The 24,412-nt window shown below is 41.3% G+C and overlaps 1 protein-coding gene across 4 annotated transcripts in view; it reads right to left on the reverse strand.

The window, feature by feature from the left end:
* Window positions 1–5,333: 5,333 nt before the first annotated feature.
* The window catches only part of nalcn (sodium leak channel, non-selective), a 137,758-nt gene continuing 118,679 nt past the window's right edge, over window positions 5,334–24,412 (reverse strand). For all 4 annotated transcript variants that reach the window (XM_015965984.3, XM_070544474.1, XM_015965982.3 and 1 more), the window contains 19 exons: window positions 21,664–21,831; window positions 21,478–21,582; window positions 20,962–21,068; window positions 20,751–20,871; window positions 20,567–20,665; window positions 20,320–20,413; window positions 15,355–15,461; window positions 15,204–15,281; window positions 15,012–15,131; window positions 14,861–14,929; window positions 14,634–14,782; window positions 14,419–14,512; window positions 13,415–13,547; window positions 9,655–9,770; window positions 9,242–9,399; window positions 6,634–6,784; window positions 6,224–6,373; window positions 5,971–6,088; window positions 5,334–5,689 (listed from right to left, as the gene is read on the reverse strand). In XM_015965984.3, coding sequence (XP_015821470.1) covers window positions 5,547–5,689; window positions 5,971–6,088; window positions 6,224–6,373; window positions 6,634–6,784; window positions 9,242–9,399; window positions 9,655–9,770; window positions 13,415–13,547; window positions 14,419–14,512; window positions 14,634–14,782; window positions 14,861–14,929; window positions 15,012–15,131; window positions 15,204–15,281; window positions 15,355–15,461; window positions 20,320–20,413; window positions 20,567–20,665; window positions 20,751–20,871; window positions 20,962–21,068; window positions 21,478–21,582; window positions 21,664–21,831 — 2,280 coding nt within the window. In that variant the 3' untranslated portion in view covers window positions 5,334–5,546. The remainder of the gene's footprint in view (window positions 5,690–5,970; window positions 6,089–6,223; window positions 6,374–6,633; window positions 6,785–9,241; window positions 9,400–9,654; window positions 9,771–13,414; window positions 13,548–14,418; window positions 14,513–14,633; window positions 14,783–14,860; window positions 14,930–15,011; window positions 15,132–15,203; window positions 15,282–15,354; window positions 15,462–20,319; window positions 20,414–20,566; window positions 20,666–20,750; window positions 20,872–20,961; window positions 21,069–21,477; window positions 21,583–21,663; window positions 21,832–24,412) is intronic.

Here is a 24,412-nt window from a genome sequence, read left to right on the forward strand (position 1 = left end):
AAAACACAGGTAGAGGACAAAAGCATGTTTTATGTAGGTTTGTCTACATACCCACATAATAAATTTGGAGCATCACATGTTGGTCCAGTGTGTAAATAACAGCTGTGCTCAGGTGAAGGTCATCATCTTTTGACCTGGGTGGTTGCCAAATGACTGAACCGATCATTTGTCCCCTCGATCCCCCACCCCCCCATGATTTGGACTGGAATAGATTTTAATCAACACATCATACCAGTTGTTAATTGCTTTAGCCGCCTGCTGCTAAAATAATTTGCTACTTTCTTATTGTTGTAATAGCCATCTGTTTCAAAACACAGGGAAAGGAATGGGTCCGGACCTGGGGTGGATGCTGACATAAGATACAGGGAGCTCATTTGTACGACCATCACCTTATTTATGAGAGATAGGCATGGAAAGCTTCACAACAATAACATGAAACACAGAGATGCCTAAAATCTACGTCTGGCAATGTTCACATGGAAATAATAAAAAAAAAAAACTTCTGTGCTCATTTAAATTCTGACTTTCTTTCTCAGTTAGGTGAAGTGTGATTTTTATATATTTTTTGAATGATTGCTATGTAAAAAAACTTGAAATGTTTATTTGTTTATAAATTAGCTAATTTAGTTATTAGAGGGTGGGGGCGGGGTGGGGGTGGGGGTTTGGTGTTTCCAACTTTCTAGAGACAAAATAATTTAAAGGCAAAGATGTGGATGTAACTGACAGAACACTGGTCTCAGTCAAATAAGATATTTAGGTCTGTTGATGCACTTTGTGCTGAGATTTGATGATGATAGAATCAAAGATCTTATCACAGGCTCCTCAGATCGCTAAAAACTTACTGATATATATATATATATATATATATATATATATATATATATATATATATATATATATATAGGTATGGAAGCCCCAAGGTCAAAGTGGGTAACACCCCCTAAGATGGTAGAAAATGAGAGAGATAAGTTCCTGTGGGATATCCAGATCCAGACCGGCAAACAGGTGATGGCGAACCAACCGGACATTGTGGTGGTGGACAAACAGCAGAGGTGAGCCGTTGTGGTTGATATGGCAATTCCAAGTGATGGACACATCAGGATAAAGAAACACGAGGAACTAGAGAAGTACCAGAGCCTCAAAGAAGAACTTGAGAAAACCTGTAGAGTGAAGACGCCGGTGGTGTCCGTGGTCATCGGGGCACTCGGGGAAGTAACCCCCAGACTTGAGGAGTAGCTACAGCAGATCCCAGGAAAAACATCTGACATCTCAGTGCAGAAAAGTGCAGTTCTAGGAACAGCTAGGAAACTGCAGAACCCTCACGCTCCCAGGCCGAGCTTGGAGGGATGTTCATATTTCCAAAACCATTTTCTGAAATTCATCATTTTCTTATTGAATCTCAAAATAATTGAAAACAAAAGTTGTGGTGCCTTGTAACAACATTGTCTAGGAAAAACCTCGTTCCTGTGTGAACTAAATATAAAACTATGTTTTTCTTTGCCACATTTGGGATCAAGGGAAAGCCTAAAGTACAACTATGTAACATACCAAGCGGGAAATTTGTCACCATCTAATTGGCCACAAGATAACCTTTTATTAGCAGACATAAACCCATTATCTGTCCGGCCTCCAAATCCAGAAAGTTCTGCTCAGTTCTTGTTTGCATTCAAGACGACACAAAATCACTCAAGGCCTCTTGCTGGTGGTTTCGACGTCCGGTGACCTCACCACTCGGACCGCCGGGAGCGACTCATACCAAGGGTATCGTAGCCTGCACACTGGCTTCTGATGAGTTTAAACAAACAACTCTTTAGTTTATAAACAAACAACAAATCCTTTTACAACCCAGACTTCACAAACTCTCTCAGATACAAAGAATGGTTTTGTTACAACATCTAGCTTCCATTACAACATTTCACAATCACATGAAATCACTTCATATCCATTACGTCACATCTCATGATTCATATGTTGTCATGTATAATTGCTAGTTTAGGAAAAATAATACATTAATTTTTATAAACTATATACTGACTCTGTCTGAATTAATACGAAGTGTGTTTATGGTGCCTGAAGAAGCAAAAAACCCGAGAATATTCTGTTTAAACATTCAAAGATCAATCAGGTTGATGTTTCATATTTATATAGAAACTTCACATCTTATTGGTCATAATTAAAATATAGTGTAAATCAATTCACTACAACTAAATTTTTGTATAAAAGCAGCCAAACTTCTCTGAAAGTGCAACAAAGCCTGATTTCATAAGCAGAACAAGAGCAAACAGTTTTTGTCCAACCGTGTTTTTCTGATAGCTCCGTGTTCTCACGTGTTTTAAGACAAGCACACCTCCTTTTAGAAGTAAAAATCAAGTAGAGCTCAACCCCCAAGGGTGAAAATTCAGACGTTTTCACCTTCCAATATTTACAGAGCCATGAGCTGCGCTACTGTTAAGCATGTGTTATTTTTTTCTGTAAATACACTCTTCGTCATGCCAGCTGAATCTACATCAGAGTGCATTTGATGGCTTCATATTGCAGAGAAAAGAATATTCAAGTCCATGTGATGCTGCCGGCTGCCGGCGTTGGATCTCAACAGGAGGGAACCCAGCTATCAAAGCCATCATGTACTTTAATTACAGGTAATCTGGACTCACAGACGCTCCTCCACTCCCTCTGCTCTTAAGAACTTCCTCCACAATTACCAAAGTGCCTCATTTAAGCCCTAAATAAGCACTGGACGTGCACGGGGGAGAGGTGGTGAGAAAGGGTAAAAACAACAGGCCTCATAAGAGCTGGCGCGATGCAGAGGCAATTAAAAGACAAAAAAAGTACTCTCGCACGCAGGGCGAAAATTAGAAATAAAGAGAGAAAAGGCCCTTTGATGAGCTTGCTCTCAACTAAGTGGCGCTTAAGAGGCGATGATTGACGAGAAGAATAAGTGAGAAAGGACAAATTAAAGACAGCTGATTGGCAAGAAGGTTGATGTCACACTGTTTCCCTACAGGACCATATGTCAGAGAGAGCACTCGGTCTTCAGAAGAGGAATGTGTAAGTAAATCCTGACTTCTACGGAGTGGATGTCCCACAGGCAGATGATTCTCTGCACTTTCTGTCATTTGGCTCACGTTCATTAGCCAAGCAGCCTCCAGCACACACTCCACTGGTTAGGAAACTTAGCAGGGCTTTAAATGGACAAATGAAGAGCGTATTTCCTTTAATAGGCCGAATCTGTGTCTAACAAGGTGCATTGTTAAAAGTAAATCACAGATGTAGTCATGTGAGCACTTTAAGCAATTAGCTCCAATTTGACCCGGAGCCATTGTCTGATGAATTCACTGGAACAGAAAACATCACCGTGCAACACAAGGAATTAATTGGGTGTTGCATAAACACACACTCCAGTTTATTTGGGAGGTTATGGGAGCTGTAGTCACACGGCTGAGCTGACACACTGGATCAGCGTTTTCTTCAGTGGATACGTTTGACTCAGCAAGTAGGCCTAGCCCTGCAGACGGAGGTGCTGTTGGACGCCAAAATGACAAGAAGGATGATGACAAAACAGGTTAGTACACCTTAAACTTCAGCTTCAGAAAGGAGAGGAATAATTCAGCGTGCTTCCAGGAGGAGCAGTTATCTAGAGATGCTGCATAGGGTTTTTAATGTTTAACCCCCCCTACTGTCTCTATGGGTGACCCCGCGAGGAAAGGTGACCATTGAGCAGGATTGATGGTTCATCCCTTGAGGTCCATGTGGCAGGGGTGAGGTGGTGCTCACTCCTCACCCCTGCCACGTGGACCCAAGGGATAAACCATCAACCCTGCTCAATGGTCAACTTTCCTCGAGGGGTCACACCCTTTAGGACAGTGGGAGGTATACAAACACCAATTGCTCACATATGTAGCCCCCCCCCCCCCTTTTTTTTAGCTAGGTTGTGTATTTTGATAAGTTTATTTAGATTTTCTATAATTGTTTCAGTGTAAAATCCTTTTGAAATGGAAGTTTGTGCTTTAGTCTCAGGATTTATGTAGAAAATATGAGACTCTCTTACAAAGATAAAATCCAAATGAGGAATGTTTGATGGTTTGTGGCATAAAAAACAGGAAATGTTAAGTATCACCTCAGAAATAAGTTGAAAGTCCTATAGATACACACCTATAGTCCACCCATCAATCCATCCATTTTCCTCCACTTATCTGGAGTCGGGCCACGAGGGAATTAGACTGGGGGGGGGGGTGATGGGGGGGTTGGGCGACTTCCCTCTCCCCAGCCACTTGGGCCAGCTCCTCTGGGGGAATCTCAAGGCGTTCCCTGGCCAGACAAGAAAACATTCCCACCAGCGTGTCCTGGGTCTTCCTTTAGGTTTCCTTCCTGCTCAGAAAACCTCACCAGGACGTGTCAAGGAGGCATCCTAACTCAACTGACTTGTCTCAAGGTGAAAGAGCAGCAGATCTACTCCAAGCCCCTCCCGAACAACTGGGCTACTCAGTCCTATAGTCATCAGTTATAATAAACAGTTTTGGAACTCTGTCCTTTCACTGTTGAAAAGTGAAGCCGTGATGCATTTACAGCCACCTCCATGTTGTATTTTTAGAGTTTTAGTCCATTTCATCTTTCTTCTGGACTTCATCTGGACTGCAGTTTGTGTTGTAAAAGGACACTTTTAAGAGTTAGACAAGAAAGTAAAAACTATACAGTTCTGAAGAAGGAAAACTAAGTATTTTACTCCAACAGCAAAACAAATCATTGAAAATTTAAGAAAAAAGACATTTGATGTTTTATTAATTTGTAAGTGTAACTCAAAGGCTATTTGCAGTGCATTACAATAATACATAAGTCAGCTCATATTTTCTTTAAATAAAGAACATTTGCCAAACAAATACATTAAAAAGATGTAAAAAAAATAAGAGTTAATTCTGATTTTATTCTAAAAACAGCTGCTTAAACTGTAAAAAATGTGTAAAGAAATCCAGTACGACCAAGTTTCATCTCATAAATGCCAAACAGGCTTTTATTATAATAGCTGAATACTTGATAAAGATAAGAATCTCTAATAAGTTACAAAATAGTTTGTGTTTTAGTGCTGCACAAATACATAAAGATTCAACTTTTAATTACATTCACAGTCATAAATTTACTATAACTTCCTTGTTCTACCGACAGGAACGAGAGGTCTGCTTCAGGTATAAAGTGACTAAGAAAAGCAACACAGTGTGAACACCACAGTAGGACACAGATGAAGCATCAACATCAATACACAACAGATATTAATAGAGCTGTTTAAACACAGTTTTTAATATTGATCCCAAACAGTAGAAAAGACGCAGGTTGTTATGGATACGAGTCAATCGGATCATCTGCTTTAATACTAGATGTGTCTGCATAGAAAGGTGAGCAATGATGTCACACTGGGAAAGAAACACAACCCCAAACAGTGTAGAAAATGGCCAATGTGTCAAAAAGGCTTCCGATTGGATGATCCAACACACACGCACACACTTATTTGAGTGAATCAGCTCGTGGCGGGTACCGAAGGCGAGGACTCATCTCTAAATGTCTATGAGGTCGTCTCCACTCTCGTCACTCTCCACGGTCAGCTGACGAGTCCACCACTTCTTCACCTCTGACCCCGACGAAGCCTCGTCGTTGACGGGGTTCATCTTACAGACAACAGATTTGACGCTTGTGCGACCTGGTAGAAACACAACCAAAAGAAATTCTGCAGCTTGATACGCATCTATGACATTTTGAGCTCATTCTTCCATTTCCACACCAGTGGGACATTATTAGCATCTCAACAGGACACCACTGGAAGTAAGGGTTTATTTTCAAATGATTGAAATCTCAATCTCTCTTGCACAGGTTCCAAAAAATAAATAAAAAACTTTGGGAGCTTTGTTTTCCAGAGAAGAGAGAAGCTTGAGAAATTCTTTGTTCCCTGCTTGTAAAGGCAGACTACAGAAGCAGACGCACCTGCAGGCAGCCGCCACTGTCCCAGCTTCCTCTGTGGTCTCCCCTGGTCGGTGGAGTCCTGCCTGTAGCCTCCTCTGTCTGACAACGTGGGGCTCAGGAGCTGCTGGAGACCACTCATCTAAACAAAGAGGAGAGACCCTTTGTTGCACCCGTGCAAGAGCATACCTGGAGATTATATGATGTGCTAGCGTGACGTCAAGCTGTGAGCATGTGTGAGTGTGTTGGTGGCAGCGGCTCAGATGCGGGGCTTTACCTCAGGCTGAGAGGGGTTGTCTGTGTTGTGGGTGTTGTGGTCTTCGCTTGGCACTGTGGTTTCTATGCTGGGAGGGTTGAGGAAGCGGCTCAGCTCCTGCTGCTGACTCTCTCTCAGGCTGTGAATGATGCTGCACGACTGCTGCTGCTTCTGTAAACACACACACACACATCAGTAACCAGTGCCATTTAAACCAAACACACACGTTTGAGTTGTTTAACCCTCTGGAGGCAGGCGTTGCAGATTTGAAACAGTTAAAACCTACCTACCAGGTTACTCCACATACGTGTCTCATGAGCATTTTTTAACTCAGAAGTACCCCTGAAGGACTTAGTCGTTCGTCCTTTTATCAAAACTTATTTTGAGCCTGAGAGGGTTAAGAAGAGTGTTTTCCTTGCGGAGAGACGAACCGCTCGGATGCGCTTGAGGCATTTCTTCAGCCACATGCGTATGGTCTGCTTGGCCACTTCCTCCTCAATGGTGTACTCCAGCTGTTCCCGGGCCAACAGCTCCTCCAGCTGGAGAGACTTCCTAATGTCCACGGAGCGGTATGACAGCATGCTGCATGTTGGACACACGCACGCACGCACGCACGCACGCACACACACACACACACACACACACACACACACACACACACACACACAAGATTAGGACAAAATAATGCAAATATTTTGCAGTTTCTTTTATTATTTTACTTTTTACACCAAAAATAAGCAGGTACAAACTCCTGGGATGCTTACCTATTCATTTTCTGTCTTTCTTCTCATTTTTTTTATTTAAATGTTTCAATTTTCCCCATTTTTATCATGATATTTTTGAGTATACTTTATTTTGAGAGGCTGTATATTAAAAACGCTTCTTCTTCTTAAACAGATGTTGCACCTAAATGCAGCGACTTGTAACTGGAGCGTAACCATCATCCTGTTTCTGCTTTTGAACAATTTAAAGGAAATTCTTTGTTTTGTTACATTAAAGATCATACTGCTATGTTGACAAAAGAGAAAATTCTCAGAAGAATGTTAAGGAGTTTAGATTTGAAGTTTTTTTTCATCTTTATTTTAACATTTGTTTTACTTTACACGTAAACCCCTCCCTGTCTTAGTTTCTCAACAAACACGTTTGCAGATCTGTCTTCTTCCAAGAGCTTTTTGAGACGAATAACACCACTGTCACAAACGAGCATTACATGAACATTATCCAACATTGTGACTCCAAGCAGAGTTTCTAAGAGACAGTGAGATTTTATAACTGCATCATGACACTAACTTGCTTTTTTTGAACTCCTCAGCTTTACAAGGTTGGGCAGACTCCATCCCCTCCCACTACAGAAAGGTTTGCTGTCCCGTTGAGCTCCATGCATTTTGAAGTGAACATCACTCAGCATTAGCCAATAGCGTTATCCGCTTACATACAGATGGTAAATGGCCGGCATTTGTATGGCACCTTCTTAGGGTTCTACAACCCCCCATGGAGCTTCACAACACAATCAGTCATTCACACGTTGGTGGTGATGAGCTACGATGTAGCCACAGCTGCCCTGGGGCGCACTGACAGAGGCGTGGCCTGCTGAACACTGGCGGCACCAGTCCCTCCAACCACCACCAGCAGGCAAGGTGGGTTAAGTGTCTTGCCCAAGGACACAATGGCAGCATTCTCGGGTTGGAGCTGGGATCTAACCTGCAACCTTCAGACACCAGCTTCGCTCCACATCATTTTTATTAAACATTTATTCTATAAATCATTTCAAAGTTACCAGAAGTCTCATGTTTTTAGTCTTTGGTTAATCCAGCTTAGAGGACGGGACTGGGTTGTTTGGCAATTTCTTTCTCTTTAGTTTGATTTGACCGTGGCTTCCAACTTCCTTATTTCTTTTGTCGTGAGATGGACAACATTGGATTGGACAACAGCAATGCGACTCTATCACTGACTTGCAATGTTGATGTTTTATTTCCACAAATAACACAAGTTTGGCGTTTTGCTGTATGATGGAGTTGCTAATGCTAACAGTTAGCTCCTTCTAGCTGAAACGTTCTCTACTGGTTCCTGGATGCTAGACCAGCAACAGACTTCCCTGTCATAAGCCAAGATGGGTGAGTCCACAAATCCTAATTCACAGTGTGACACAGATCTGTCAGGCTTTTCAAATCCTAGAGTTTCTTCGTCTATCTTCTATCAGAAGCTAGGTGTACGAGACTATTTTAATGTTCAGCCTGCATAAAAACTCAGTGACAGATAAAAATCAGAGATATGATTTAAAAAATGGTTTGTCAGTAATCCACACCTTTAAGGTGACAGTGTGTAGTTTCCCTGGCGATAGGGGGCAGTAGATATCTAAATCTTTGCAATCAAGCACTATTTTTGTGTTCAAATAAGACCAACGGGTGGTAGTTGCAACCTCCAGCAAAATAACAAGAACAGATTCCATTAATAACTGGCAATGAGTGATGAGGTAAATGTGTTAAGTAACAATGTTTATTAAAGGTGAAAGTTTTGTAACCACTTGTTACAAATCAGTAAATGCATTTTGTCCTCATGGGCTTCCGTAGAAGAAAACATGGCATCCAATATGGCGTCGCCCAGAGACTTAGACCCGCTCCATGTATTTTAGAACAGATTTTTATGGTTATATGTTATGAAACTGCAAATTTGTTTCAACAACTGGGCATCTTTTAACTCATTTACTACAACATTTTGATGGATATTTCCAGAGCTTAGCGGTAAAAATTACTCATTTTCACTTTACCAAAAAGTGGATTCTTATCGGCCCCCAAAATCCTAAAAAAAAAAAAAAAAAATTTTGTCTCTATTGAACATTTTTTTGATGTTACCAGTCATGACTGAGACGAATAAGCAGCTTGAAAATCTCCTTGAATCAGCTTTTCATTACCATCCACGCTCACTTCATGAATACACATAACATGATATGGATGAAATCCCCAAACCAACCTGGTGTGAGCTCTTCCTACCTTTAAAACTGGACACACCCGAGTATTCATGCTGAGAGCTAACGCTCACCTGAGCACATCGTGGAAGGTCACATCTCCTCCACTGTGAAGTCGTTCCATTTCATAACACATGTGTTTGAACAACAACTTGTCCTTATCCAGGTCCACTTCCAGCCTGCCTCTGAGCAGACGGAGCAGAAACTTCACCCTGGATGTCGGGATCACGCCCTGCAGGAGCATTCAATGGGAAAATAAACAAATCAGGAGTATCTCAGCTGCAGTAACTGGAAAAGTCAATAAAGCAGCAAAGTAACGGCTAAATAAACAGAGTCCATCTTTAATCAGACACCTGCTCCTTTAATTGCTGTCCACCCTATTACTGAAAACTGTAGCCCATCCCCTTCAGCAGCATTATCTTCTCTATAATGGCCTTTGCTGTCCTGCATAGGCTCCACATTGTGCCTGCTGTTGCTAATTTCTCACCTCTCGTTTGTCATCCACCATGTTCCAGATGATCTGGAAGTGCCTCAGGTCATTATAACTCAGCAGCTGGTCCTCCTCGGTGGAGTAGAACAGGGAGAAGTTCTCCACAATGATGGCTGCAGCAGCAGAAATAAATTAACTTAAATGTATTCTTCATTAGCAGGACCTGCATGGTTGTGTTAGTGGAAATGTCAAATTAAAGAGAAGTGCTTTGAATCTTGCAAAGGACACAACTGCAGCGGAGTTATCATCTTTGTTTCATCTTAGCATGAAAAAGTATTGCCTGTTCAGTGCGAATGAGATGTTTTTAACGCCACAATAATAAAAGTTGATGTAGAAACCTTTTAAAGTTAAAGAGAAACTGCACTCAGTCTTTTAATGTTTAATGTATTAAACTGCACTAACCACAGGAATTCCATTTGACCTGGCCAATAGCAGCAATTTAGTGCTGTGATTGCAAATTAGCATCATAGCTAAAAGTTATATAATTATAGTAAAATAGATTTTTCCCATGAAAACCCCAGCCATTCTTAAAATAAAAAAAAGTTTCCTTATTATAACAATTAATAAGGTAGAGATTTCTTGCAAGGTTGTGAATAACAAAAAACCCTGAATGAATAATGAATTTATCTACTTAAATGGCTGCTATAATTTGTGAAGGAATAAAAGGGAAAAAAATAATTATTTTAGGAGTGTTTATTTTGCAGTTGTGTGTAACATTAAGTAGAACATTTGAAGTTTCTGTAGGCCATCTGGGTGAAAGCAGTTCATTTAGAAAAGAGTCAAACATGTTTTTATAAGATGAAACAATTTGATTAATACATTGGTTTATTTTTCTATTAAATTTGATTATTGAAAGCCTTTGGGGCAATACAGATAATAAAGGAACTTCATAAAATGAAAGCAAATCCAACACAAATAATTTAAAACTTTTTATTAAAACAGTCCCATTTGTTTTATTTGTAAGAAAGTGTGTTTTTTGTCATTTATGTTTTATTTTATGCAGATATGCTCCACTAAGTGGCCGTGTTCAAGATGAGCCGGTTCTGAGCAGATTAGATCACCGGTGATCGGCGAGCAGTGCTTGCCGGTTAGATTTGTGTCCGACTTGACGCCGACTTGCTCTGACGTCATGCCTACGTAGGCAACGATATCCTCGTGAGATCAAGACAGCCGCAGATTTTGGAGCAAGGCGCTGCAGTTGCTCTCCACCGGCTGCAAAACCTAGGGTATGACTGGAAACGCCTGGCTCTCACCTGATCTAAGTTCTGATTGGTTCACATTTTGATCCAAACATCCGGTGGTTGAATGCAAAATGTTAGTTGGTCACATGTTTTCTTTAAATCATGTAACGTGGCTGATGACAACTACAGGTGCTGGCCAGTAAATTAGAATATCATCAAAAGGTTGAAAATATTTCAGTAATTCCATTCAAAACGTGAAACTTGTACATTATATTCATGCAATGCACACAGACCAATGTATTTCCGATGTTTATTACGTTTAATTTTGATATTTATAGGTGACAACCAATGAAAACATCAAATCTGGTATCTCAGAAAATTAGAATATTCTAAAGGCCAATGAAAAAATGTTTGTTTCTCTAATGTTGGCCAACTGAAAAGAATGAACATGAAAAGAATGTGCATGTATAGCACTCAATACTTAGTCGGGGCTCCTTTTGCCTCAATAACTGCAGTAATGCGGCGTGGCATGGACTCGATCAGTCTGTGGCACTGCTCAGGTGTTATGAGAGCCCAGGTTGCTCTGATAGTCGTCTTCAGCTCCTCTGCATTGTTGGGTCTAGCGTATTGCATCCTCCGCTTCACAATACCCCATAGATTTTCTATGGGGTTAAGGTCAGGCGAGTTTGCTGGCCAATCAAGGACAGGGATACCATGGTCCTTGAACCAGGTGCTGGTGGTTTTGGCACTGTGTGCAGGTGCCAAGTCCTGTTGAAAGGTGAAGTCTGCATCCCCATAAAGTTGGTCAGCAGCAGGAAGCATGAAGTGCTCTAAAACTTCCTGGTAGACGGCTGCATTGACCCTGGACCTCAGGAAACAGAGTGGGCCAACACCGGCAGATGACATGGCACCCCACACCATCACTGACGGTGGAAACTTTACACTGGACCTCATGCAACGTGGATTCTGTGCTTCTCCGCTCTTCCTCCAGACTCTGGGTCCTTGATTTCCAAAGGAAATGCAGAACTTGCTTTCATCAGAAAACATAACTTTGGACCACTCAGCATCAGTCCAGTCCTTTTTGTCCTTGGCCCAGGCGAGACGCTTCTTGCGCTGTTTCATGTTCAAGAGTGGCTTGACACACGGAATGCGACACCTGAATCCCATGTCTTTCATGAGTCTCCTCGTGGTGGTTCTTGAAGCGCTGACTCCAGCTGCAGTCCACTCTTTGTGGATCTCCCCCACATTTTTGAATGGGTTTGTCGTCACAATTCTCTGCAGGGTGCGGTTATCCCTAGAGCTTGTACACTTTTTTCTACCACATTTTTTCCGTCCCTTCGCCTGTCTTTTAATGTGCTTGGACACAGAGCTCTGCGAACAGCCAGCTTCTTTAGCAATCACCTTTTGTGTCTTGCCCTCCTTGTGCAAGGTGTCAATGATTGTCTTTTGGACAGCTGTTAAGTCAGAAGTCTTCCCCATGATTGTGGTGCCTTCAAAACAAGACTGAGGGACCTTTTAAAGGCCTTTGCAGGTGTTTTGAGTAAATCAGCTGATTAGAGTGGCAGCAGGTGTCTTTTATATTCAACCTTTTCAGAATATTCTAATTTTTTGAGATACCAAATTTGGAGTTTTCATTAGTTGTCACTTATGAATATCAAATTTAAATGTAATGAACATTGGAAATACATTGGTCTGTGTGCATTGCATGAATATAATGTACAAGTTTCACGTTTTGAATGGAATTACTGAAATATTTTCAACCTTTTGATGATATTCTAATTTACTGGCCAGCACCTGTATATAGGCCATAAAGAGGAATGTGTTTTGTGTTCTTTTGTCATGTTTCCTATGAGCACACTAAACCTACAGCTGATAACCTTTACTTATTATTACAGTCATGTCTCCATATACAATATATGATATCCAGAAGCATGTGAGGATGTGTTTCACCTGCTAACAGGCACCAGAATTAAAATAAATAAACAAGTAGGAACTCTAACGCGATATCTTCATCCATCGTCTCCCGCGAGCTACATGTAGGGAAACCTGTCCGAATTAAACGCCGGCTTTCAGCCACTCCCCCTGTTGCATCCGTCTGCTCTCGTCTGCTTTCCAGGCGAGGAGCTGCTCAACTCGAACAAGGCCAGTGATTGACCTGTGCCATGAGTTCCACCCACCAGCGCCAGCCTGGATGCAGAACCACACCCTAGGACTCCATTTCCCAGCATTCCCTTCCCTGGAAGCCATGCCACATGTCATCTCCAATGTCTTCCACACCCGTCGCCACTCTGCCATAGCTTCTTCTCAGAAATGCCATGCCAGCTTCTCACCTCGACACTATTACTCCTGAGTCAAGTAAGTCCAGTTCTCTTTTGTAGGGGTATGTTTTCCTTGTTGTTCCTATGCTAACTGCATGTGATCCCGCCCGACGCTAGTTCCTCCGCGATTGGGTCACTCACTCACGCGACACATGAACTCCCTGCTACCCTCTGTCTGATCCAGTACCAGTCTGACAACCTGCTAATCAGGGTTGGATAAAGCAGAACAATGGAACAAAGAGGCATGAAAGCACTGACCTACAAGTAGGTTGAGCATGATGTAGGCTATGATGACATAGAAAGAGCAGAAATAAATCAGCGCTCCGGCGTAGTTGCCACAGTCGGTCTCCCAGTAGCGACGCTTATCTGGGGTGCAGAAAGGAGGCTGGACCTGACGAGAGAAAATAAACAAACTAAGTTATCAAAAGATCACAATAAAACATGAAATAAGGGCCGTTTCTCAATACTCAAGGTCACTAGTACATTCTTGTGTACTAGACAAGTATGTTCTTGGCAAGGACATCAGAAAGTCTGTTGTACCAAGTACGGGAGTACGAGGACGGCATTTAGAACAGAACAGTACTCCGTTTTGTTCTGGCAACAAGTGCTGCTTCTTGCTACAGTAAAAAAAAACAACCTGACATAAAAATAAAAGTCTAGTTTGTTCTTAAATAACAAAATAACAACAAAAACGTATTAATTGTATCATATTTGGCCCACTTTTGATTAAAACTATTAAAATACTAGTATTTCCTGCTCTTTAATGAATTAAAAAAGATTATTTCATCAGAACATACATGCGGTGCTTTTATTTTGATAGTGGGTTAGCTAATTAGCATTTTGAAGGATTGTGAAGTGTAAAACCCCAAAATTTACAGTTTACGCACAATTATTCACAATAACAGACAACTTTAGATTATTTTTAATCTAAAGTTTTTCTATCTAAAACATTACAGTTACTAGCTTTGTCCTCTGGTGTTTGGAGTGTAACGGTTTGCGACGCAATGCATTATGGGAAACTTTGCTGTCCCAAGTCCGCAGACGGATGCATTGATGCATCCTCGATAAAATGGGCGGAGCAAGAACACATCCGGGAACTTTGAGCAAACTTGCTGTTATGCATACTTAGAATTGGAGCAGTCCTTGGGCCATCGTTGTTGACGTTTCACAAGGATGTGAGTACACAAGTTCGTGCAAGTATGCACATTGAGAAACGGCTGAGGAGTAAGTAGTTATCTACTGCATCAGCGATCTAGTCTTACCATGCAGTCATGCATAATTTTGTTCCAATCTTCCCCTGTGACGATGCGGAAGAGGACAGTGATGGCTTGCCCTGCTGTGGAGAAGTTGGCATGCCTGTGATTTGGAAAGGAAGACATTAGCGCAGCAGTAGCTCAACAGGTTGGGCGGGTTGTCCAGTAATCGGAAGGTTGCAGGTTCGATCCCGGCTAAGAGACTTAAAGGTCAGGAGATTTACCGGTTTAAGTTCTCTCCATATTTGACTGTTCCAAAAAGGACAACTCCAGCAAAAGCATAGCAGAGGAGGAGGAGAAACATTCCCACGATGATGAAGAAGCTCTTGTACATGCTCACCACCACAGTCAGCAGCAGCATCTTCAGCGTCACCTTCACACATCAAGCAAATCACAACATTTCAGTCCTGCTGTGACAGGATTTACTACACCCGGGACAAAAAAAACTCACGTGTTTCCCACATATGGTGAAGAACCTGAAGACGATCACACACGTGCCCATCATGTATGTGTATGCATTCTACAGAGAGAGATTTACACAGTAAAGCTGCTGTTTTGACTCTTTTCTTTCACACTAAGAAGACAGTTTTTTCCCCCCTGACCAGTAAGGAGAAGTGCAGGATTATCCAGATGACGCCCAGCGACGTGACAAGCAGATCGTAACGATTCCGTCGGCTCTGCCAGTAACCAGCTGGCGACATGGCTATCAGCTTCATCGTCACCTGAGAAACAACGTTTATTAATATTAAAGGAAGTGACGATGATTGAACTGCTGGATAAAAGGAAACACTCACCTCAAGGACAAATACAAAAGTAAAGACTACAGAGATGGTGGCGAGTAGAAAAGTCACACCATTTTCACCGACGTCCCACTGAGTAAAAACATTTATTTATGTAAAACCTCCACTAGCCATGCGATTAAACGGAAAACATAAAAAGTTCTACCTTGACTGAAAGCAGGACAGACTGTGCCAACACCAGCACTGCGATGCCTCGTTTGAAGAAGGGGTGTTGAGTGATGTCATACATCTTGGCTCGGAATCCTCCATTTTCTGTCAAACATAAAAAAAAAAAACTATACTTACAGAAAAGTACAGCAAATATTATTTTTCATGCTTCTGAATAAAAATGAGTATTTTAAGTAGGGGTGGGATTTTAACAAACTAATTATGATTAAGTAATTGAAAAAAAATGACGTGTTAAAAATATTAATGCTTGAACCTGAGCGTTCCCCTCAATTAGGGGTCAAAAAAGTTTGACATCATAATTTATGTCCTTTATATCAATAAAAATTCAGCTGCACCTCTAAAAAAACTGCAGCGTCTGGGCTACTAGACCATATAAACCTTTTTTTAAATCCAAACAAAGCAAAAATAATTAAATTATTCATGACAAATTGTTCTTTGTGAAGAAAAAAAAAACTTTTTTACTGTTATGTTTTGTTGTTGGTAGAAAGCAGACAGCAAGTAACTTTATCCATATACCGTATTTTCCGGACTATAAGCCTCTACTTTTTCCCACGCTTTGAACCATGCGGCTTATAATGATGTGCGGCTTTAGTCAACCAGGAAGCATGGATGCTGGAAAGTCTAATGAAGGAATGGTTAAAGGAGTGCTACCGAAAGCACCCAGGAAGATTTTTTCCACAGTAAAACGGCGCTGCTTGTTTTCCCAGCTTCACCTCGGGATGATGACAGCAACACAGAGGGCGACACTAACATCGCCACAGAAAAGGTGTGTGACGAAGCTCTTCTGAGGCTGTTCAACTTCGACACTGAAGAAGATGACTTCAGTGGTTTCAGTGTGCAGGAGGACGATGAATAAACTAATCAATAGCTTTTCTGTTTTGTTTGATACTGATCAGTTCAGTTACGTTCAGTTAAACTACGTTTTCAATTCAGTAAATATCTGCAGCTTTTAGCCCGGTGCGGCTTATATTGAGGTGTGCTCTATAGTCCAGAAATTACGGTAAGCATTTTTACAGCAGGAGGAACGAGCATACATCGTGTAACTCTCAGCAGAACTTCCCCTGAACTCTACACTACACCTCTATATGTATTAGAAGTGCTCTGCTGCCACCTAGTGTTCATTGTAAATAACACATGTACTAATATTTACACATCCCAACTAATCCCACAATGGTTACCTTTATAATGAGACCAAAGTAATCAAACAGACCTTTTGGTAACAAACATATACTCATTAGAGAGTGGGTAAGTCATCTGCACCTCATTACAGTTATTTTTAATGTAATTAATCAAGATTAACTAATTACAAAGCCTCTAATTAATTATAAATATATTTTATACAGTTCCACCCCTAATTTTAATTTTAAATTGAACTTAAGTAAAATCTAAACATGCCAGTGCATTAGACTGTAGTTACCACAAGATGGCACTCATAGACCATCTGAGTCTGACTTTTACACACCCGTTCAGCTGGAGGTTTTAGTGCAACATGTGAAATGCTTCTGTAAGGATGCAACATTCTTGAACACACTAAGCTACAGATATATGACCATGCATCAATCAAATGTTTCATTGCAAATGCTCAACAAGTCATATAAAATGTGAAGAAAAGATGCAAATAAACTGTGAACCATGAGCAGTTAGGCTATCCTCCATCACGGCTGGTTTTTAGATCTGCATTCTACCTGAAGTTGATCACTGATCGGTAACATGGCCAAGATGATCTGAAACTCCACTGAACAAGTTAAAACAGGATTGGGCTAGTTTAAAAGAATAGATGAAATGAGCCTTGCTCACAAAGACACAACTGGCACTACTCAGGTGCTACCAGGTGGAGGAGGTGTTCTGGTTTGGGCTACAGTTACCATTTCAGGATCATGATGGATCTTAAATAAAATCCCAAATCTTCAGTCAGTAACTAAAGCAGTGATAAAGTACAAAGTCAGCAGCATTAAAGGTCATGATTAATATGCAGGGCAGTGCACATATTGTACTCCACCTCTCGGCTGTACAGTGAAAACCTCAAAGGTCCCTTTCCTTACCTGATTTACCCTCATTAGGAAATCTTGACCTATATGGGCCACTGGATTTAGACACACACACACACAGAGAGAAAACGCCTCTTCACACAACATTTGTGAGGACTAAAACATGACCTTTTTAAAGTTTAAAGTGCTTATTTGTAAAATTTGAGGTGCTTTAGTGTTAAATTTCCTCTATAAAAAGTAAGGTTAATTTTTAAACGTTGCATCGCCTAATAACGATGCACACACATTTATTCTCTTGGTGATGTTCACGCTTGCACTGCCTTTGTTACATAATCAGGTTTCAGATTGATTAGCATTCTATCTGTAATATTCTCCTCTGTGTACTGTGTACTTGTCAGACTTAAATTAGGCAAAATTGAATCTCATGCGACAAGTTTGTATCAACTTCAATGCATTAGCTAATGAATATAAAGCAAGCAGCCTATGAAGGCTGGCAACTCACGGCAGACACAAGCCTGTGACTACAGGTCAGCTGACAGCTCTAACGGTTCCTCAGTAGGAGAGGGCAACACCTCTGTACGTGGATCAGTCAGGTTTTTAGAGCTAGGGTAAGCTGCACAGCTGACTTAAACTCCAAGCTTTGATTTCCTGTTAGTTCTCAGACTCTACTGTACTAACAGGCTATTTCCCACACTGCCTCTGAGCTGCGTCTACAGTACCCATGAGTGTAGAAGAAGAAGAAAATATCATTTCTATAGTGCCTCTCAAGATAAAAATCACGAGGCGCTTCACAAAAACAAAAAATGTAAAACTATAACAAAGCATTTAGAAAATGTTTAAAAATATATTTAAAATGAGCAAAATAGACAATTGTGATTAAAAAAATGTTAAGAAAGAGAGAGAGTGAACAGGAAAGAGGGAAATCAGTGGATTCTGAGGAAGGTGGAATAAGTGGGGAGAGCAGAATAAAGAGAGAGTGGTGAAGAAGGTCATACAAAAGCCAGCTTGAACATGTGAGTCTTCAGCTGCTTTTTAAAGGAGACCACTGAGTCCACTGATCTCAGGCTCAGGGGGAGAGAGGTCCAGAGTCTGGGGGCCACAGCAGCAAATGATCTGTCACCTTTGGTCTTTAGCCTGGTGCTGCACAACCAGTAGGCTTTGATCACTGGACCTCAGGGACCTGCTGGGGGTGTAGGGACTAAGAAGATCACCAATGTAAGATGGTGCTTGTCCATGTAAGGCCCTATAGACCAGAACCAGGATCTTGAAATGAACCCTGAAGTTGACTGGCAGCCAATGAAGCTGGAGGAGAAGTGGGGTGATGTGGGTGTGTTTGGAGGACTTGGTCAGAAGCCGAGCACAGGCCTTCTGAACCACCTGTAGACGGTTCAGGGAGGTTCTGCTCAGACACGTGAAAAGAGAGTTACAGTAGTCTAAGAGTGAGGAGATGAAGGTGTGGAGAACTGTCTCAAGTTCAGAGTGGGACAGAATGGGACTCAGCTTAGCAATGTTCCTGAGATGGAAGAAGGAAGAGCGAACAAGAGAACTGACATGAGAATCCAGGGTGAGAGCTGGGTCAAAGGTCACGCCAAGATTCCTGATGGAAGGTTTGGTGTGAGAAGCAAGCTGACCAAGAGAGTCTCTGACTTTGGGAACCAGCTTGTCTGGGGGCACAGATGAGGATCTCAGTCTTATCTTCATTCAGCTGTAGAAAGCTCCCAGTAGACACGCAAACCAGAGCAGCAGTGTGACTTTGCAGTGTTCCCATGAGGAAATGTGATCAGTAAGGAGCACAATATTCCACCATGCTTAGAGTTAAGTTTATGTTTATTTATTTAGCAGATGCTTTTATCCAAAGCGATGATCTGTGGGGGAATCCGGAGTACCCAGATGAAACCCACGTATGCATGGGGAACTCTAAGGCCACAGCCGAGTTTCGAACCTGCAACCTTTTTGCTGCGAGGCAACAGTGCTAATTGCGCTATCATGAAGTCACGCAGTTAGAGAAGAACAATGAGAAACTGGTTACTGCTCATTCATAAATGTGAATTTAAAGCTACTATAGCAAATGTGGGGAAAAAATTAGCTTAAATGATTGTTCAAAACAAGGTTTTAACACAGTATAGCTATGAATACATTGTGGAGATTAAAAAAAAAGATTAAATGATAAAGTTGTTCGCTTGCATTTGTCTAAAAACCTCCCCCAATAACACGGCTTGGACCAAAAGCAACATTTGGACCATCCGGTTGTTGGTCTCGTCAAACTGCCACACTTCTGCATTTACCTGGGTCATTTAGCAACAGAATAACAACAGTGAGAGGTTCTCCGCTCAATATTATCAGAGAAGGAGAAACAGCCAGCTGCTACCACTTCAACATCAGGACAAACTTCCAGAGTCCCAAAAGGAAAAATCATTTTGAAGTGACAGACAACAAAAGACGCTTGGCCCTAAAAAACAATGATTGGTGTTTAGCTCCATCGCGTTTACAGGTTTCCGGTTCCAGTGGACGTGGAACCAGTGAAGATACCCAACAGGAAGAGTGAGAGTTCCGTGACTGTGTTTACAGATTCTCTACAGCAGCTTTAATGCAGAAAATCTGGCCGTTGACTTTAACCGAGGATCTAAGTTAGATTCATTTTATTGTGGAAAGCAGAGACAAGGGAGATTCTGCCTCTGAGCCATTTGCATTATCTGTCTTCATTTTCAGTTTCTTCATTACTGCTGCAGCTCATCATTTGGGTGTCACAATGAATCCCTCAAGGCATCAATCCTCTTTGAAAAACAAGGACTAATAAATGTGGATTGATCATGCAGGTGCTACTTGGTGATGCAGAAGCAGACACGTGTGCACAGCACACAATCAATCAGGAAGTAGGATGGCAGACGTGACTGTTATGATGTTAAACATTAAGAGTTTTTTATGTGTCTCTATGTTAGGATGCGTTGTTGTACCTGGACGGGGAGGGAGGTGGAGGGGCTGGGCTATTTTCAGCCGACTCTTCAGATCCTCCCATCTTCGCTGGTCTACTGTCAACAGAGCGGTACCCTGGAAGGCAAAGAGACAACACATTTGCAGATCAGAGCTAGTTACAAACAACTTTTGTCTTTCATTAGTCCTAGATAAAAGACTAGCACTCTCAGAGTAAAAGTGGTATTTCAAGAACTGGTAAAACGTTGAAATGAAGTCCAGGAGTCTTACTTTATTCTCGTTGAAGTTGGCAATGACTACTCCAACAAATAACGTGAGACCGATCATGCATCCCAGAAACACAAACACATGGATGTAGATGCCATGGATCTGCAAATAATTGAAGAGTTAATCTAATTCATTTAAATATGATCAGTGAAGTTAAAAAGGAGTTTGGTTAAAGTAAGATGTATACCGGTCCAACGCGGTGGATAATGACATCTCGGACTTCTACCCAGCCTTTAAGTGACAGAACTTCAAACAAAGCCAACATGGCGTTTCCTACATTGTCAAAGTTGAAATTCCGAGGATTAGCCCTGGAAAAAAGTTAAGAATTAAAACTGTATCCACTGGTTTTGCAAAACAACTTCAAATTGATGAAAGAGACCAAAACAAGAGACTCTTACCAGACTCTTGGTACCCAGAAACCAGGTTTCTTCTCATCAGAATTAAGCTTCAGGTTCAAGTTTCTGGAAACGCTAACGTTTATTCGAAAAATGCCATGGCAGTCCTCCTGTAAGGAATCACACAAAGTAGCAGCAAAACACAGTTTAAACACCATCAACATGACAAACATGAATTAATGACTACTTGTAAAATGATTTGTTGTCCTTTTGAACCAACAGAAAAGATGTGAATTTGCTACATTTGTTATCTAACCAGTGATTTCAGAATCCTTCCATCTTTCACATATAAACTAGAAACATTTGATGCAATAATGTGGTGAGACTTGCAGAAATGTTTCTTTAAACAAGCATAAGAACAATTTAAAAAATGTATATAAATATGTGCAGAATCATTATATAGCAAATTGATTAGTTTAAATACAAAAGCTGGATTTTATTGAAAAAGACTGTGATTCTCTGCAGCTTGTGTAGAAAAGGAAAGAGTGATTTATATGGCGATTATAATTGTTGAAGTACCCGTCTGAGAATACGGGGATCGTTGCACTTGGCCAACTTTCCAGCAAACAGTTGAACTCCGAAGCTCGCAAACACCAGCATCAGTGTGAGAAGCAGAATCGAAACCTTAAGGAGAGTCGAGAACTTTAATGTGGTACAACATACTGAAAGTCAATCATTTAATGACAATCATTTTAAATAACTAACCAGTAAAATCTCCTTGAACCCTTTAAGAACTTCCCGCACCACTTTTCTCATCTGAGGAACCAGCTTGAAGATCCTCAACGGTCTAAGGCAGCGCAGCATCATCAGCAGCTGAGCTCCTGACTCGGGAGGGACGTCATGTGGGAGCCAGCACAGAAAAATCAGACTCACCTGCAGTGAGTAAAACAGCAAGACTTCAAAAAACACCATAGGATGTACCCTCCATTGCGTTCAACATGTACACTGTATGTTATAACTTTATTTTTTTGTCTTTTGCACCTTATGGGGACTTCTACATTGTTATTGTGTCCTTTTATGGAGCAGCTGGACCCCAGTTTTGTTGTACTAAGTTCAGTCTAAATAAAGGCGTTAAATTAAATCAAATTTCAGTCAAGTTCAATTCAATTTCAAATAAATTAAGTTTCAATTCAATTCAATTAATCAAAGAAAACAAATAACCAGATGCAGTTTTCTAGGCATGCTTCGTTAATAATGTCTATAGCGCTGCAACTGAACTCCACCGTCCCATCACCTTTTACCAGGGTACCAATAAGAGCATCCTGACTAACTGCATCACTTCCTGGTTTGTTAACTGCAGGGTGAGTTAGAGAAAAAACCTGCAACAGGTGGTGAGAATGGCTGAGAGTCCTCTGGGTGTCACCCCTTTTCTTAGAGTCAGTGTTTAATACAAAAACAACAAAAAAAAATCTGATGTTTTTATGAAACGGTCCATAAGCTATTTGACCTCCAACCTATAGTATCAAAAACAACCCCAAAAGTTAAGCATTTTAATTCTCAACATGATAATGCTACAAAATCAGTAAAGCTCTGGAATAGAACTGAAGCAAACTTATTTTTATACACGACATGACAAAAAACACATCCCTGCCACAAATAGATCAAAATCAAATATGATTTTATTAAATGCTAACTACGAAGAAGCATGTAACATCTACAGTTGAAGAAATACATGACACCAGGATTCTTTACATCTATGCATACATGTGGCATTTTGTGTATAAATAATAATGAAAGAAAATATGCATACAACATTGTTGAATAAAACATGATGATAAAAAATCAACATTCATTTAAACCATATTAATATCACAGTCAGGTAAGCTGCTATCTAAGCTAAGCTGATTACAGCAATTCTAATTTCATGTTTTATTAAATGCTTTCATTTTCTGAGATCTTCTGGTATATGGAGTCAAAACTTTATAATGACTGCAGCAAAACTCCAGACAAATGTGTGAGCCATGCAGGGGGCAAAATTATAAACATTATGAGCATCTTTTGTTGCGTTGTGCCATCAATATCGCAAGACCCAAAACAGAAATGTTGACATCTCTGTTCTTATTTGATAAGATGTGTGGTGAGTTTTCTGTGAGGTTTTCCACCAAGTCATACCAAAATAGAAACCTTACCATTCTGGGTTCAAAAAGGGCCACTCCACTGAAACTGCTCTGTTAGCAGTGATGGAATCCTTAAAAGAAGCGACTGCCAAATCCTCAGTGCTTATCCTGCTCGACTTATCGGCTGCATTTGACACTGTCAAATATGGCTTCCTTTTGTCCACACACTAGCATGGGCATCACAGAGAAAGCACACGCCTGGTTTGAATTGTACCTCACAGGATGATCATTCAGTGTATCTTGGCTTGGACAATCCTCTACCGTGCACCATCTTGCCACAGGAGTCCCCCAGGGCTCTGCCACTACCTCCCTGTTTGTTTATCTGAGTGGCGCACCGGCCCGGAGTCAAACAACGATCCCAACCAGCGCGCCTCCAGCGATGTTTATCCGGTCCCGGGAAAACGTAGGAGGAAAAGAGTGAAACGAGCAGGAATCCAGGTGAGAATAAGACTTCTCTTAAAGCGTGGTTTAGCTAGTAAACATCGGCGTGATCTTCTAGCTTCTCTTCCTTTGTCTGGCGACTTGAGCGCCACTTCAGCATTCCCGCCAGGCCGCGTTGTGGCGCGGTTTCTCCGTCCAAGTTTTATGGTCGGTTTATCCTCATTCCTCAGTGGTTTCTCCTCCTGTTCCCTCCATAAGTGTTTTTTATAAACACCGTGGATTTAACCCTGCTAATTTACATCCACTAACTCCAGCTGTTTGTGTAGTTTCTGATTCCTCCACCTCACTCAGCATGGCTCTATTAAATACCCGCTCAGTTAACAATAAGTCCTTCCTGCTCAATGATTTAATTCTCTCTAAAAACCTGGATTTTCTGTTTCTGACTGAAGTTTGGCAGCAAACATCTGATTATTCTGGTCTGATTGAACTCTGCCCGAGTGGTTATTCTTTTCTTAGCCAGCCCCGGGGTTCTGGTCGTGGTGGAGGCCTGGCTGTTGTTTTCAGAGACCATCTTCCATGTAGCTCTACAACCTCTGGTCACTTTGCTTCCTTTGAGCTGCAGCTGATTAAAGTCGGGCATAAGGACCCGTTCTACTGTGCTGTGGTCTATCGTCCACCTGGTCCAAACGGTTCTTTCCTTCAGGAGCTTAGTGACTTTCTATCCTCCACTGTGAAGCTGTCCAGACTGGTGATTGTGGGTGACTTTAACGTCCACGTTGATGATCCCTCGGACCACTTCGCCATGAATTTCTCCAGCCTTATGGACTCCTTCAGCTTCACCCAGCATGTTTCTGGCCCCACACTCACCAGGGGACACAGTCTGGACCTTGTTTTTACCCTGAGTCTAAATGCTGACAGTGTTTGTCCTGAGGACGTTTATATTTCAGATCACCATT

The sequence above is a fragment of the Nothobranchius furzeri genome, chromosome 14, assembly GCF_043380555.1.
Source record: "Nothobranchius furzeri strain GRZ-AD chromosome 14, NfurGRZ-RIMD1, whole genome shotgun sequence".
Lineage (NCBI taxonomy): Eukaryota > Metazoa > Chordata > Actinopteri > Cyprinodontiformes > Nothobranchiidae > Nothobranchius > Nothobranchius furzeri.